This window comes from Poecilia reticulata, chromosome 4, assembly GCF_904066995.2.
Source record: "Poecilia reticulata chromosome 4, P_reticulata-male-v2, whole genome shotgun sequence".
In the NCBI taxonomy this organism is placed as follows: Eukaryota; Metazoa; Chordata; class Actinopteri; order Cyprinodontiformes; family Poeciliidae; genus Poecilia; species Poecilia reticulata.
Genome location: NC_088833.1, coordinates 18,495,331 through 18,511,598, shown reverse-complemented (window position 1 = coordinate 18,511,598; position 16,268 = coordinate 18,495,331). Strand labels below are relative to the sequence as shown.

General features: G+C 38.5%; 1 protein-coding gene and 1 long non-coding RNA gene across 3 annotated transcripts; both read left to right on the top strand.

Moving 5' to 3' along the window:
* The first annotated feature begins 2,395 nt into the window (after positions 1-2,395).
* Positions 2,396-9,893, top strand: LOC145551463 (uncharacterized). Of its 2 annotated transcripts, XM_081606425.1 has the most exons (7): positions 2,449-2,607; positions 4,586-4,657; positions 5,053-5,124; positions 6,873-6,944; positions 8,636-8,707; positions 9,510-9,566; positions 9,637-9,893. In XM_081606425.1, the coding sequence occupies exons 1-7, from the start codon at positions 2,545-2,547 to the stop codon at positions 9,835-9,837; spliced, it is 609 nt and encodes a 202-aa protein (XP_081462551.1). In that variant the 5' UTR covers positions 2,449-2,544; the 3' UTR covers positions 9,838-9,893. The 2 variants fall into 2 exon arrangements, with proteins under 2 accessions (XP_081462552.1, XP_081462551.1); XM_081606426.1 differs by having other exon boundaries at positions 2,396-2,607; positions 9,510-9,893.
* Positions 9,894-10,353: 460 nt separating this feature from the next.
* Positions 10,354-16,268, top strand: LOC145551466 (uncharacterized). Its single transcript, XR_014087311.1, has 2 exons — positions 10,354-10,588; positions 14,384-16,268. It is a non-coding gene; the product is annotated as an uncharacterized LOC145551466 (long non-coding RNA).

Sequence of the window (16,268 nt, the reverse complement as noted above, 5' to 3'; positions counted from 1 at the left end):
GATAACTTTGAAATATTGAATGAAAGTTACAAAATATTACTCAAATAGTTTTTTCTTGTTCCTGGAAAAAAATCAGACCTTGTGTGCTTCAGAAACAAAATGGAATTCTCCTTTTGTTGTATCCCTCCTCCTCCATCAACTTGGTACAATCCGACAAGTCCAGGTGCAAGCCATTAGTATTCATTTAACTTGTTTCATTTGTTTTGCGTGGAGAAAGAGGTAAGACTCATACAGAATCTCTTAAGACATTTAAGTACATATAGTTTAGTAATTTTGCAGAATGTTGTAGGTTACTTGATGCTTGGATACACCAAAGCATCTGATTTGCAGCAGTTTAGCTAGTAATTACCAACCATGTTAGCCAGTGTACCAGAGTTTAAAGGGAAGGTGGCTCACTCCAGAATTAGATAAAACTGTATTTGGTCATTTTCTGTACATCAGTGAGTGATATTGTTTCACAGGCACAAATTATCCTAGATAGTAATCATTAGTATTAAGATGATGTTTTAATTTTTTTAAGATTTTGAGAACCTGTCAATAGAAAGTCAATTATGTAGAACTGTGTACTTCAGTACATCATTTTCGCATAAAATAACACCAAATCATATTATGTACAGCAGGGGTGTCAAACTCAAGGACTTGAGGGCTGGTGTCCAGCAACATTTAGATGTGTTTCTGATATCACATGGCTGGATCAGATGGGATGGTCATCAACTTGACTGCACTGAGAAGCTATTTCAGTAATATACTTAAGGTGTTTTAGACCAGACAGACATGTAAAAGTTGCAGTACACTGGCCCAGGAGGCCTGGAGTTTAACACCCCTGGTGTACAGTATCATGTTGTTACTCAGCAACACATTCTCTGATCTTTGCAGAAGATGTCAGCAAAGAGGTCTCAGAGAGCAAACATGATTCCAATTGTTATTGCTCCTTAGGTGAAGATAAAGAAGGATTTGATGTAAAATACCCCAATTCATTTAAAGGTGAGTTGTGACTTTATTATGCATAGGATTCCAGTGTTTATTAAAGGATTGTTTTTTCCTTTGTTTTGCTTTTTCACTTTTAAACTATTTTTATACTACACATTATTAGCATAGATCATGTTCGATGATCATTATAATCAGAATACCTTTCTTTTTCCAAAGGAGACAAGCAACTGCTCAAAATACAAAAGCTTATATTGTATATATATATATATATATATATATATATATATATATATATATATATTACTCAAATAGTTTTTTCTTGTTCCTGGTAAAACAAGGAACAAAAACAATAGGGAGGACTGTTTTCATATATATATATATATATATATATATATATATGAAAACAGTCTGAGTTTTGAAATTACAAGTACAAAATAATGAGTTGCATTCAGTTGACAAAAAATGTTTAAGTAACCACAGAAAGACATACAATTAGATCAATTGATTTTGAAAATGTTAATTTCATTTGCTACTATTTGATATATCTGCATTGTTTAAAGTTTATCCGACTTATTATGTGTACCTTCAGGTAGAGGTGTGTTCAGCTATACGTGCTTTGCTCATATAGTTGTTTGACTTTATTTATGGAATAATTCAGTGTACATCCCTTCATTTCAGATTTCCAAAGTTGAACCGTCAGGCTGGTGATGTGGACATGCGGATCCTGTTCAACCAACCCTCCAAAGGTAATTTTGGTCTCCAACGACCAACTTATTCTCTAAATAAAGTAATTGAAATGATATTAAATATTTTCAAACACACGTGTTGTGTAATACTAGATATGTTAGCTGCATAAAAAGGAGGACTGAGTTTTGGAATGACAAGTATAGAAGAATGAAAATTACATTTAGAAGCGCACATACACACAGGTCCTGTGTAATACTCAAAATGTAAGGTGCAGGAATAGGGAGGACTGAGTTTTGAAATTACAAGTATAGAAGAATGAAAGTTACATTGAGGAGCACACATACACACAGGTCCTGTGTAATACTCAAAATGTAAGGTGCAGGAGTAGGGAGGACTGTTTTCTACATTGGGAACAAACTCACATATAGTGAGTGTTCTTTACATTTCAGATTTCTAAAGATGAACTGTGTCAGGCTGGTGACGTGGATGCATGCGGATTCTGTTCAACCAACCCTTGCAGAGGTAATTTTGGTCTCCATCGACCAACTTATTCTCTAAAATAAAGTAATTGAAATCATATTAAGTACTGTTCAAACACATAGGTGTTGTGTAATACTAAATATGTTAGCTGGATTAAAAGGGAGGACTGAGTTTTGAAATTACAAGTATAGAAGAATGAAAATTACATTTAGAAGCACACATACACACAGGTCCTGTGTAATACTCAAAATGTAAGGTGCAGGAATAGGGAGGACTGAGTTTTGAAATTACAGGTACAGAAGAATGAAAGTTACATTGAGGAGCACACATACACACAGGTCCTGTGTAATACTCAAAATGTAAGGTGCAGGAATAGGGAGGACTGTTTTCTACATTGGGAACAAACTCACATTTAGTGAGTGTTCTTTACATTTCAGATTTCCAAAGATGAACTGTGTCAGGCTGGTGACGTGGATTCATGCGGATTCTGTTCAACCAACCCTTGCAGAGGTAATTTTGGTCTCCATCGACCAACTTGTTCTTTAAAATAAAGTAATTGAAATGATATTAAGTACTGTTCAAATACATAGGTGTTGTGTAATACTAAATATGTTAGCTGGATTAAAAGGGAGGACTGAGTTTTGAAATTACTAGTATAGAAGAATGAAAATTACATTTAGAAGCACACATACACTCCTGATCAAAATCTTAAGACCAGTTAAAAAACTGCAAGAATTTACATTTCGCACTATTGGATCTTAAGAAGGTTCTAAGTAGAGCTTCACAATGTTAAGAGAAGAAATCAGCATAATAGACAAAAACGTTTGAGTGGGGAATTCATTGAAAACTGCATTTACACTCAAACATGATTTTTTTCAGCTGATCAAAAGTTTAAAACCATAGCTCAAAAAAACCAGAGAAACCCCCCAAAACAGAAATCAGAGTGTCAAAAAAAGGACTCAGTAATGAGTAGCTCCACCATTCTTGTGGAGCTACAAGAATGGTAGCTCTTCAAGAATGATTGAAGTTGATGACTTCAATCATTTAGGCATGCTTGATGCCAATGTTTCCAGGAGGCTAGTGGAAACGTTGCTCCAAGTGTTGAAGATGGCTTCACAAAGGGCATTCACTGTCTGGAACTGATGTCCATTTTTGTAAACTTACGTTGCCATCCATCCCCAAATCTTCTCAATTGGGTTTAGATCCGGGGAACATGCACGATGGTCAAAAAGAGTGATGTCATTCTCTTGGAAGAACTCCCTTGTCAGGCGGGCATTGTGAACTGCAGCATTGTCCTGTTGAAAAACCCAATCATTACCACACAGACAAGGGCCCTCAGTCATGAAGGATTCCCGCTGCAACATCTTCCCTTATGAACCTGCACAACCTGAAGCTCAATTGTTCCATTGAAGGAAAACGCACCCCAAATCATGATGGCGCCCCACCACTGTGCCATGTAGAAAACATCTCAGGTGGGATCTCCTTGTCATGCCAGTAACGTTGGAAGCCATCAGGACCATCAAGGTTAAATGTTTTCTCATCAGAGAAGATAACTTTCTTCCACCTTTCAATGTCCCATGTTTGGCGCACCCTTGCAAAGTCCAAACGGGAAATTTTGTGGCGTTAAAGAAGACGTGGCCTTTGAAGACGTTTTTTGTGTTTTGTTTCTGAAGCCCTTCTTTCTCTCGCAGATGCGGTCTGATGGTTATTGGGCTGCAGTCAGCACCAGTAATGGCCTTAATTTGGGTAGAGGATCGTCCCGTGTCTTGACGTACAGCCAATCCGATCCTGTGGCTCAGAGCTGGTGAAATTGTTTTGGGTCTAAAACTTGACTTTTTTGTTCCATAACCCTCAGGATCATTTAAAAAATGCAAAATGACTGTCTTACTGCGTCTAACCTCAGCAGCGATGGCACATTGTGAGAGGCCTTGCTTATGCAGCTCAGCAATCCTACTACGTTCAAAGTCAGTGTGCTTTTTTGCTTTTGCCATCACGAGGTCTTGACAGTGTAAAGACTTGACAGAAAATGACATGGAATCCAGAGTTTGGCACATCTTTTGGCTTTTAAAGACTATGGTCTTAAACTTTTGATCAGCTGAAAAAAATCATGTTTGAGTGTAAATGCAGTTTTCAGAAAATTGCCTGCTCAAAAGTTCTTGTCTCTTGCACTGATTTTTTCCTTTAACATTGTGAAGCTCTAATTTGGACTTAAGATCCAATAGTGCAAAATGCAAATTCTTGCAATTTTTTGACTGGTCTTAAGATTTTGATCAGGAGTACTCACAGGTCTTGTGTAATACTCAAAATGTAAGGTGCAGGAATAGGGAGGACTGAGTTTCGAAATTACAAGTACAGAAGAATGAAAGTTACATTGAGAAGCACAAATACTCAGGTCCTGTGTAATACTCAAAATGTGAGGTGCAGGAATAAGGACTGTTTTCTACATTGGGAACAAACTCACATTTAGTGAGTGTTCTTTACATTTCAGATTTCCAAAGATGAACTGTGTCAGGGTGGTGACATGGATGCATGTGGATTCTGTTCAACCAATCCTACAGAGGTAATTTTGGTCTCAATCGACCAACTTATTCTCTAAAATAAAGTAATTGAAATGATATTAAGTACTGTTAAAACACATAGGTGTTGTCTAATATTAAATATGTTGGCTGCATAAAAAGAGAGGACTGAGTTTTGAAATTACAAGTATAGAAAAATGAAAATTGCATTTAGAAGCGCACATACACACAAGTCCTGTGTAATACTCAAAATGTAAGGTGCAGGAATAGGGAGGACTGAGTTTCGAAATTACAAGTACAGAAGAATGAAAGTTACATTGAGAAGGACACATACTCACAGGTCCTGTGTAATACTCAAAATGTAAGGTGCAGGAATAGAGAGGACTGTTTTCTACATTGGGAACAAACTCACATTTAGTGAGTGTTCTTTACATTTCAGATTTCCAAAGATGAACTGTGTCAGGCTGGTGACGTGGATGCATGCGGATTCTGTTCAACCAACCTTGCAGAGGTAATTTTGGTCTCCATCGACCAACTTATTTTCTAAGATAAAGTCTTTGAAATGATATTAAGTACCAGTGGTCCCCATCCTTTTTATCACCGCGGACCGGTGAAGAGTTGGCCATTTTTCTGTGGCTCGGGTTCTTCTTTTTTTACCCCGAATTTCTCCTTACAACAATCTTAGAACGTTGCTTGCGATAATCGTAACCGTTCATCCTGCCATCTATGGCATGCTAAGACTGATCACATCCAGTCGTTGGAACATTGGGACTGCTCCGATCTAAAATCGGGCATATTCTCACAGCTTGTAGGGTTTTCCTTGATTGGGAGCTAGAACTCAACCTGTTCAATTTGACAGGCAGCCAATCAGAAAACGCTGTGACGTAGCTCATGGAGGGGAATCCCAAACAGCTGAGTTGACATGCCCAAAATGAGTCCGGTGGACATCGGAGATATGTAGAAACAGCATGAATGTTTATTCAGCATTTTGTACAAAGAATATCCACAGAAATGATGACGAGTGGAGTTGGAGCAAAATTGCTACCACAGTTGATAAACCCGGTAACTTTTCAGCTATCCATCATTAAATTAACGTGACACAAGGCTATTCATTCAGTCAAGGCTTGATGCTTACACTAGCTATATGCATTGCAGGTAGATTGTAGTTGTGACATCATTTTGTACTAAAGCCTGCTCACATGGCAAGATTTGCTCCTGTTATGTGGCTGGACACATAAACCTGTTGTACTTTTATCAGCTCTGTGGTCACAGAATTTGGAAAATCGTCTGACAATCCTAAAATCTTGCCGTGTGAACCAGACTTAAGACTTACAAGCTATACTCCTCTTTTCTCGTCTCGATCACTGCCATAATGCTCTCTGACTCTAGTCGCTATGCTAACGTTCACACATCCCTTCAATATAAGATTTGAAAATGCCACAAAAACGAATATTTATTTTCATGAAAATTTTAACTTACGACAATGACAAATTAATGGGAGTCCTGAGCTTGTTTCTCTGCAATGAGATGATCCGACCTTGGAAACGATGACACACAATGCAGAGGGTGTAATGGCAAAGCAGTTTGAAGCTCCATTGCCTCATTTGTAAGCCGGTACATATTATGCAGAGTGGGCTTGGAACATGGGAGTCACCTACAAGTCCAGGATAAATCCACTCTCCTGTCTCTGGTTCTTTTCCCCTTTTCCAAAGAAACTTTCCTAACATATCGCTTTCTTACTCATTGTGGGCTCAATGTTGGTGAGCAAGACGTAACCGAGAGAATCCGGTTAAAGGGTTTTCAAAATAAACGATCCTCCATACTCAGACAATATGTAACACGAAAATATTTTTCTTGTGCGGCCCGGTACCAATTGGTTCACGGACTGGTACTGATCTGCGGCCTGTGGTTGGGGATGACTGTTAAGTACGGTTCAAACACACAGGTCTTGTGTAATACTTGATATGTAAGCTGCATAAAAAGGGAGGACTGAGTTTTGAAATTACATGTACAAAAGAATGAAAGTTACATTTAGAAGCGCACATACACACAGGTCCAGTGTAATACTCAAAATGTAAGGTGCCGGAATAAGGAGGACTACGTTTTGAAATTACAAGTACAGAAGAATGAAAGCTGTTTTAGAAGCGATCATACACACAGGTCCTGTGTAATACTCAAAATGGAAGGGGCAGGAATAGGGAGGACTGTTTTCTAAATTGGAAACAAACTCATATTCAGTGAGTGTTCTTTATATTTCAGATTTCCAAAGATGAACCGTGTCAGGCTGGTGACGTGGATTCAGGCGGGTCCTGTTCAATCAACCCTCCAGAGGTAATTTTGGTCTCCAACGACCAACTTATTTTCTAAAATACAGTTTTTGATATGATGTTAAGTACTGTTCAAACACACAAGTCTTGCGTAACACTTGATATGTAAGCTGCATAAAAGGAGAGAACTGAGGTTTGAAATTACAAGTACAAAAGAATGAAAGCTACATTTAGAAGCGCACATACACGCAGGTCCTGTGTAATACTCAAAATGTAAGGTGCAGGAATAGGGAGGACTGAGTATTGAAATTACAAGTACAGAAAAATGAAAGTCACATTTAGGAGTGCACATACACACTGGTCTTGTGTAATACTCATCATGTAAGTTGCAGAAATTTGGAAACCTGAATTTTGAAATTACAGGTAGAAAAGAATGAAAATTACATTAAGAAACGCACATACACACAGGTCCTGTGTAATACTCAAAATATAAGGTGCAGGAATAGTGAGGACTGAGTATTGAAATTACAAGTACAGAAAAATGAAAGTCACATTTAGGAGTGCACATACACACTGGTCTTGTGTAATACTCATCATGTAAGTTGCAGAAATTTGGAAACCTGAATTTTGAAATTACAGGTAGAAAAGAATGAAAATGACATTTAGAAACGCACATACACACAGGTCCTGTGTAATACTCAAAATATAAGGTGCAGGAATAGTGAGGACTGAGTATTGAAATTACAAGTACAGAAAAATGAAAGTCACATTTAGGAGTGCACATACACACTGGTCTTGTGTAATACTCATCATGTAAGTTGCAGAAATTTGGAAACCTGAATTTTGAAATTACAGGTAGAAAAGAATGAAAATTACATTTAGAAACGCACATACACACAGGTCCTGTGTAATACTCAAAATATAAGGTGCAGGAATAGTGAGGACTGAGTATTGAAATTACAAGTACAGAAAAATGAAAGTCACATTTAGGAGTGCACATACACACTGGTCTTGTGTAATACTCATCATGTAAGTTGCAGAAATTTGGAAACCTGAATTTTGAAATTACAGGTAGAAAAGAATGAAAATGACATTTAGAAACGCACATACACACAGGTCCTGTGTAATACTCAAAATATAAGGTGCAGGAATAGTGAGGACTGAGTATTGAAATTACAAGTACAGAAAAATGAAAGTCACATTTAGGAGTGCACATACACACTGGTCTTGTGTAATATTCATCATGTAAGTTGCAGAAATTTGGAAACCTGAATTTTGAAATTACAGGTAGAAAAGAATGAAAATGACATTTAGAAACACACATACACACAGGTCCTGTGTAATACTCAAAATATAAGGTGCAGGAATAGTGAGGACTGAGTATTGAAATTACAAGTACAGAAAAATGAAAGTCACATTTAGGAGTGCACATACACAATGGTCTTATGTAATACTCATCATGTAAGTTGCAGAAATTTGGAAACCTGAATTTTGAAATTACAGGTTGAAAAGAATGAAAATTACATTTAGAAACGCACATACACACGGGTCCTGTGTAGTACTCAAAATATAAGGTGCAGGAATAGGGAGGACTGAGTATTGAAATTACAAGTACAGAAGAATGAAAGTCACATTTAGGAGTGGACATACACATGGGTCCAGTGTAATACTCAAAATGTAAGGTGCAGGAATAGGGAGGACTGTTCTCTACATTGGCAACAAACTCACATTTAGTGAGTGTTCTTTACATTTCAGATTTCCAAAGATGAACTGTGTCAGGCTGGTGACGTGGATGTATGCGGATCCAGTTCAACCAACCCTCCAGAGGTATTTTTGGTCTCCGACAACCAACTTTGTTTCTTATATAAAGTCATTGAAATAATATTAAGTACTATTCAAACACACTGGTCTTGTGTAATACTCATCATGTAAGGTGCAGAAATTTGGAGGACTGAGTTTTGAAATTACATGTAGAAAAGAATGAAAGTTAAGTTCAGATGAGCACAGACACATGGATCCTCTGTAATAAACTGGATAGGTTCATACATTAGGTGGACATTGTTTTATTTTTAGAAACAATCATTCAGTGTTTATCCCTTCATTTTAGCTCTCCATAGAGATGCCTTGTCAGGCTGCTGAGTTGGATGCATGCAAATTATTTTCTGGCAACTCACCTGACATAAGTTTTATCTCAATGACCTTTTTATTTTCTAAAATAGTCATGAGAATACTAAGTACTGTTCAAACACATGGTAATTGCGATTCAAAACAATTAATCATAACAATTCATTGGTTTTGATACCTACACAAGTGTCAGGATCAAATTCTTATTTTAAGATTACACTTTTTTCGGTTAACGGTGGTTAACTGTGTGTGAGATCATGATATCATCCATGATGAAATGTCAAGTTTAGAAAAATGTTTTATTTGAAGGACTGTTTTCACCTCTGAAATGGAGTGGTGTGTGATGTAAAGGTAATTTTTTTGAGAATGGGAATTGGGTTCATCTTTTGAATATGATCTTCCATGTCTAGTTGTGCTGTATGTTGAAATTGAGTCATAGTGCAGCACTGACTTTTTAAATACTTATGCTACCTCCCTTTGTCAATTCTTACTTTTCTCTGTCTAGTTTGCAACCAGTCCCTGCACAAAATGTGTTATTGTAAATAAAAGGAGGACATCACTGGTAAGCTTTTAGTAGAAATATTCTTGCTGAAACGCTTTCAATGTATACAAAATATGTTTTTAATCAACAGGTCTGTCCAGAACAAAGTTCAAGTGAAGCGATATCATCAGAAGAGGAGTATGCTCCTGATTCCGTAGATGATTCAGACATCTCATGGGATGACAAATGCACTCCACAGAAATATGGACTAGTTATAGTCCATATTTCCATTTTTGGACTTCTTAATGCACATGAGTTTTATGTTTTTTGTATGTGTATGCCATGGTCCTGATAAATAAAATTGGCCCTGACAATTACTGTTGGTGTCATGGGCGGAGCCAAGCACCTCATTATCGTTTGTCCTTTTAATACAGCATTGGGTCACATTCTTGTATTTTGAGTTCTGAAGTGTGTATCTAAATTTTTAAGTGAGATCTATGTTGTGTAACTCTAACAAGATTTTTGACAACTTACTACGTCTTTCTAGCATAAGTGGAAAGGGGTGTCCGTTTAGTGTTGCAAAAAACTGGTTTGAAAAAAGTGTCCTGCTAGTACACCAAAACCAGTATAGGTGTGTGTGTGTGTGTGTGTGTGTGTGTGTGTGTGTGTGTGTGTGTGTGTGTGTGTGTGTGTGTGCGTGCGTGCGTGTGTGTGCGTGTGTGTGTGTGCGTGTGTGTGCGTGTGTGCTCAAAAAAATAAAGGGAACACTTAAACACTTAAGTGAATACTTAAGTGTTCCCTCCCTGGCTGGCAGTTTTGGCGGGTCTGAATCGCTGCCAAAAAAAAAACTACGCTTCATCTCCAAGACGACAAGCAAAATGTGTCCAGTTTTTGGCTTTTCCTTGCTCTCTTTTTTCCATCCTTCTCACTTTGCCGATTCACTCCAATTCAAAAGAGCAGAACACATTTTATGTTTTTTGAACAATAACCATTTTTGTTGCTAAGAGATGAGTGTGTTTACTGGTAACCAAGAGCCACGAAGTGAACTTCAGATTTTTACTTTTGCGAAATTTGCCAACGATAAATGTCTTGTATCTAATCAGGTAAGCATTATTTCGAATGAGTTTATGTTTTATAAACTCCTTGTTATTAATTTGGTTTTAAGAGATAAGCGGGTTTTTTTAAGGTAACGAACTGCCACGAAGTATAAATCGAGATTTTTACTTTTGAGTTGAATGTGTGTTTAGTATATTAGCCACTAATGACAAAAAAAAAAAACTTTTCTGCAAAATTCACCAACTGCACAATTCTTGTTAGTGTATAATAAGGTGTATTTCAAAAGAGCGGAAGAAACATTATATTTTTTTATCAATAAGAATTTTTGTTGCTACGCTGTTAATCTGTTGCTTAGAGATGATCGCGTTTTCTGGTAACCAAGTTCCACAAAGTTCCATAAAGTAAACATCTGAGAGAGAGAGCAGAAGAAATCCTATGTCAATCAATGTTAAGACTCAGAAGCTACTAACCATGCATGGAGGGTCCTACCCCAAATCCAGCACCCTGAGACTAGCCGCAAGGAAAGAGGCAGAGGACTAGTGAGTATGAGAGCCACTGTCCAGGATGAAACATCCAAGATCCATAAATACACCAAGGACAAGGTCTCAACAGACAATGTGCTCAATAAATGTCTCAGACAATGGGGAAGAACAGAGGATGAGGTGCTGGAGGTACCATCATGGGAGGACAAGCCCCTACATGGGATGTACTACCGACAAATAACTGAAGTGGCTGATATCAGGAAATCCTACCAATGGCTGGAAAAAGCTGGAGTCAAGGACAGCACAAAGGCACTCATCTTGGCTGCACAGGAACAGGCCCTAAACACCAGAGCAATAGAGGCTCAGATCTACCACACCAGACAAGACCCAAGGTGTAGGTTGTGCAAGGAGGCCCCTGAGACAGTCCAGCACATAACAGCAGGGTGCAAGATGCTAGCAGGAAAAGTGTACATGGAACGACATAACCAAGTAGCGGGCATAATGTACAGAAACATCTGCAGAATATGGACTGGAAGATCAAAGTGGGGAACACCCCCAAAGATGGTGGAGAATAACTGAGCTAAGATCCTGTGGGACTTCCAGATCCAGACAGACAAAATGGTAATGACGAACCTACCGGACATTGTGGTGGTGGATAAACAACAGAGGAAAGCCGTTGTGGTGGATGTAGCAGTACCAAGTGACTACAAAATCAGGAAAAAAGAGCACGAGAAACTGGAGAAATACCAGGGCCTCAGAGAGGAACTGGAAAAGGCCTGGAAGGTGAAGACCACAGCACCATACCATCCCATACCAACTTTATTTATGAAGCACTTTATACACCAATAAATTTATTAAAAACGGAAGAAAACTGACCAGCAGTAGAAGGGTTAAGAACACGATAGAACCGAGCTGCAGCGCATGCTTTAGCTTTAGCACAGAACAGCGTTATCTCAAATAAAACAGGTATATGGTCTGAAAATAATGAGTCACCAATCACTAAATTACAAACTGGTAGACCATAAGATAAAACCAGATCAAGACTGTGACCATGCTCATGGATAGCACCAGTCAGACTGCACAAAATTAAAAGAATCGGTAACATTAAGAAATGACTGAGCCATAGGTGAAGTAGGACGACAGACATGAATATTAAAATCACCAACAATGAGAACTTGGTCATACCTTGGCATGATATCAGCCAGGAAATCAGAAAAGTCATTTATAAAGTTTTTGTTGTACTTTGGTGGCCGATAGACCGCTGCACACAGCACAGTGTGAGAGCTGCCGAGTTCAAATAGGCTGATCTCAAAGCTACTAAACGAGGCCAGAGGCAACTGTTTACAAGTAAAACTGCTTTTAAAAACAGTCACTATTCCCCCACCGGACCCTGACATCCTTGGAGCAATAAAATAGCTGCAGTTCCGCGGTACAAGTTCATTAAAAATGCTGGAGTCACCAAACCACTGGTCCATGATTCTGTTAATAAAACATCCAATCAATAAGAGGAAAAGAAATCCCTAATGACGAAAGTTTTATTTGTCAGCAACCTGGCATTTACCAAACTGATCCTGGCAGAAATCGGCGGGTCTACACCATCAGGTGGCGTCCGGTGCTCCCGGCAAAGAGGCCGCAGGTTGCTAGGATTCACCCTGCGTCTACAGGGCCAACAAGCGCAGGGACCTGTGGTAGTGCCTGTGGTCATCGGGGCCCTCGGGGCAGTCACCCCCAAACTGGAGCAGTGGCTAAAACGGATCCCATCAGACATCTCAGTTCAGAAATGTCAGGTTCTAGCCACAGCCAAGATACTGCGCAGAACCCTCAAGCTCCCAGGCCTCTGGTAGAGGACCCGAGCTCAAAGGATGAAAGAGTCCACCTGCGGAAGCGTGAGAAGGGAATTTATATAAATATCAATAAATATATATATATATATTGTCTGAGTATCTCCAAGTAGGTTTGATTTTAACTAGCGTTTCACCTAGCAGTAAACTACATTATTTTTTTCTTACGTGCACAACTAGCAAACGTTTCCCAAATACAATGTGACCCCAACACTGAAACTGTGAGTTTCTGTAACAGTATATGTTGAGTAACTGAGGGAAATAACATAAACATACAATATTTAGGGCTCTCTAACAAGCACCATGATGTGCAGAAGTGCTCACATCCCATAACTATTTCTAGCATTTGCAATGCTGCAGCCACAAATTCCAAGATATTTTACAACAAAGATGATTACTTCAGATCAACGCAAAGTGCTGCATAACTGTAAAGTGCAAGGAAAATAATTTGCAAACTTTCTACCTTTCTGATAACATTTTAAAACTTAGAAATCTGACTGGTTATCAAATTTCTGGGCCTCGTCAGAGAACTTGGGAACAGGAAATTTAACAAGGCAAGTGATATCAGATCTGAACCTGTCCGAACAATATCAAATGATACATAGGGTGCTCACAGAAACGAACATTTTAAGTCTGCTTTTAAAGCAGGTGTTTCTGTTTTTTAATAGAATTCATTTAACATCAAGAGTTAAAGCCAGTTCTAGGAGTTTAAGATAAATGGTGTTTTTTTTCCTCTCATTTCTGCCTTTGCAATGATTCTGCTTAAACATCTCTTTCTGTAAATATTTCTGTCTTTGTTCTGTAGCCTATACTTGGTATCACAAAACATTAGGCAATATCAAGATCGAATAATGGTAATATTAGCCTAAATGCAGCCAGTGGCATGTGAGCTATAACTAGCATGTTGTCTTACATTGACTTCCTCCATTCAGTGTGCTAAACATGGTTAATAAATAAACAAAATAGCTAAAAAGCTTATTTTAGGAAAAAACCTACTTTTAATGTGGGCAATAGTTACATTAGAAATGTTTGTGCTCTGCTTTTTGATTTTTGCTTTTGCAAAAGTAAAAATCTGAAGTTCACTTAGTGGCTCTTGGTTACCAGTAAACACACTCATCTCTTAGCAACAAATTAATAACAAATATTGTTTTTGTTCAAAAAACATATTTCTTCTGCTCTTTTGAAATACCACTTATTTTATACTTGTTAACAATTGTGTAGTTGGTGATTTTTTCAGAAAATTTAGTTCTTTTTGTCATTAGTGGTAGATGTATATAAAACACAAATTCAACACAAAAGTAAAAATCTCGATTTAGACTTCGTGGCAGTTCGTTACCAGAAAAAAACCTACTTATCTCTTAACAGAAAATTAATAAGAGTTTATAAAACATAAGCTCTTTCAAAATTCGTGGCACTTAGTTACCAGTAAACACACTGATCTCTTAGCAACAGATTAGCAACAAAAATTGTTATTGTCTTCAACATTTGAACGGTTTCTGATGCTTTTTTTCCCGAGCAGGAAGCAAAGCTTCAGCCGCGCGCTGCTCATAGAACTTCTCCATGAAGAAAAACGACGGCTGGACTAAACAGCTCTTACAAGAAAATTCACTGCGGGTAGATGAAACCTTCCACATCAACGCTGCTTGGCACACAGATTGAGAAGGCGTGGTTGAACAAATACCTAGAGGCAGAATCGTGTACTGCAAAAACTGCGCGTGCAGCAGCGTCATTCTGGAAACTTTTGGGTACCCCCTCGTACCTCCAACGAATAAGGCAAGTCCTGAGAAGCCAGCTTAATGGCAAGAACAAGATCCGTGTGATAAACAGCTACTCACCAGAGTAATCAGAGACCCTGCAGGAATAATCAGCTGGCCAAAGGAGGAGATAAAGACCACCGATGTTAAGACACTCAGAAACTACTGACCATACATGGAGGGTTCCACCCCAAATCCAGGATTCTGACTAAACATGAGTCATAGGGAAGGTAAATAAGGCAGGTGATTCCTTGAATTTTCTAAATTGAGGGAACCAAATCTTTTTGGAATCCTAAAGACCTTTATTGGAAATAACAAACTGTTCCACAAACAGGAGCCATAATACTGGATGGATAATAAATGACTAAAACTATATGATCACGTAAAAGGTTAAAATAAGATTCATAAATATATATGTATAGAAAACAACAAGAAAAATGACAAAACAAACCCTAATTGATTTCTATTTGCTTTTTCTCTTTCTCTCTGCCTGAGCCTTGAGCGATGCATCTGACCTCTGACCTCAACTCCTCCCATCTGTCCTCCCATGGACCAGATGATGTGCCTCCTACAAAACCAGCCGATGAAAATGATCGAGAAGATCTGGAGGATCAAGAAGACAGAAAAGACTTCCAGGGGACAACTGTCAGTCTCCTGTTGGGCATTTGGACTGAAAACTGTGTGAGACTGAGCTTTAACAACCTCCGCTGGTCTGCTGTCCAGAATCAGCATAGAGAAAGAAAAGCTAAACATGCTTCAGAGCTGTGAGAGAAGACGACTCCGAACTGTTGACGCTTGTTTCATCTGTGGACAACATGGACATTTCCTGAGGGACGATCTGGACAACCCAAAGATCCAACACCAGAACCAGTTGGACTGACAGGAAGCCAGAGGAGAGAGACGGGGGAGGATTTGGCTGCAGCAACGCCAAGACCGAGTGGGGGAGAGTGGCGAGAAGGAAGGAACAACTTGAATCCACATCAACCACTGTGAAGGACGACCTGTCTGTAATATCCATCTATATCACGACTTTAAATCTGAAACAACAGCAATGGAGTGAGCAGCAAAACTTCACTCTGCCAAGTATCAAGTACTTCAACTTTTGACACCAAAGAGGACAACGTGCAGAGCAACAGCTAGTTTGGATGTTTCTGAAAGGCTCTCCACTCAAAGAACTATTGCTGGTCCACTGTCGAGTGACCGAAGCAGAGAATAAAGATTTATACTTTTATGACATGAGGTAACAAATCCTCCTGAGCAGGCGATCAGTGTTCCTGCTTCTACGCTTTACCTACTTTCCAGATGGAAAATCTGCGCTTTCTTGTTGTGTTTTGAACGGACACTTATCTATACCTTCACTGCACTAATGTAATTTTTTTGTTTTGTTGGGTTTCCTAGAAAACACATGAAATTGGGTAGCTTAATTATGATCATTCTTAGTTGTTTGACTCCTAAGGATGTTTAAGAGTTTAGAAATTCATTCTTATAGACATAAGAAAAGTCAATTTAAAATGAACTTTAATGTGTGTAAAAGACTCATGCGTTGTCTCTGCCTGGCAGCTTTCCATCCAGTATTGCTTCATGATTGATTGTCCTACAAGCTCTCTGTATTGTGCATAATTCATAAATAAACCTGATTGAGTGATTTTA

Coding starts and splice junctions, on each gene's coding strand:
- LOC145551463 (XM_081606425.1), top strand. CDS start 2,545: ATGAACTGTGTCAGGCTGGTGACGTGGATTCATGCGGATTCTGTTCAA. Junction 2,608..4,585: donor TTCAACCAACCCTTGCAGAG/GTAATTTTGGTC, acceptor TTTACATTTCAG/ATTTCCAAAGATGAACTGTG. Junction 4,658..5,052: donor GTTCAACCAATCCTACAGAG/GTAATTTTGGTC, acceptor TTTACATTTCAG/ATTTCCAAAGATGAACTGTG.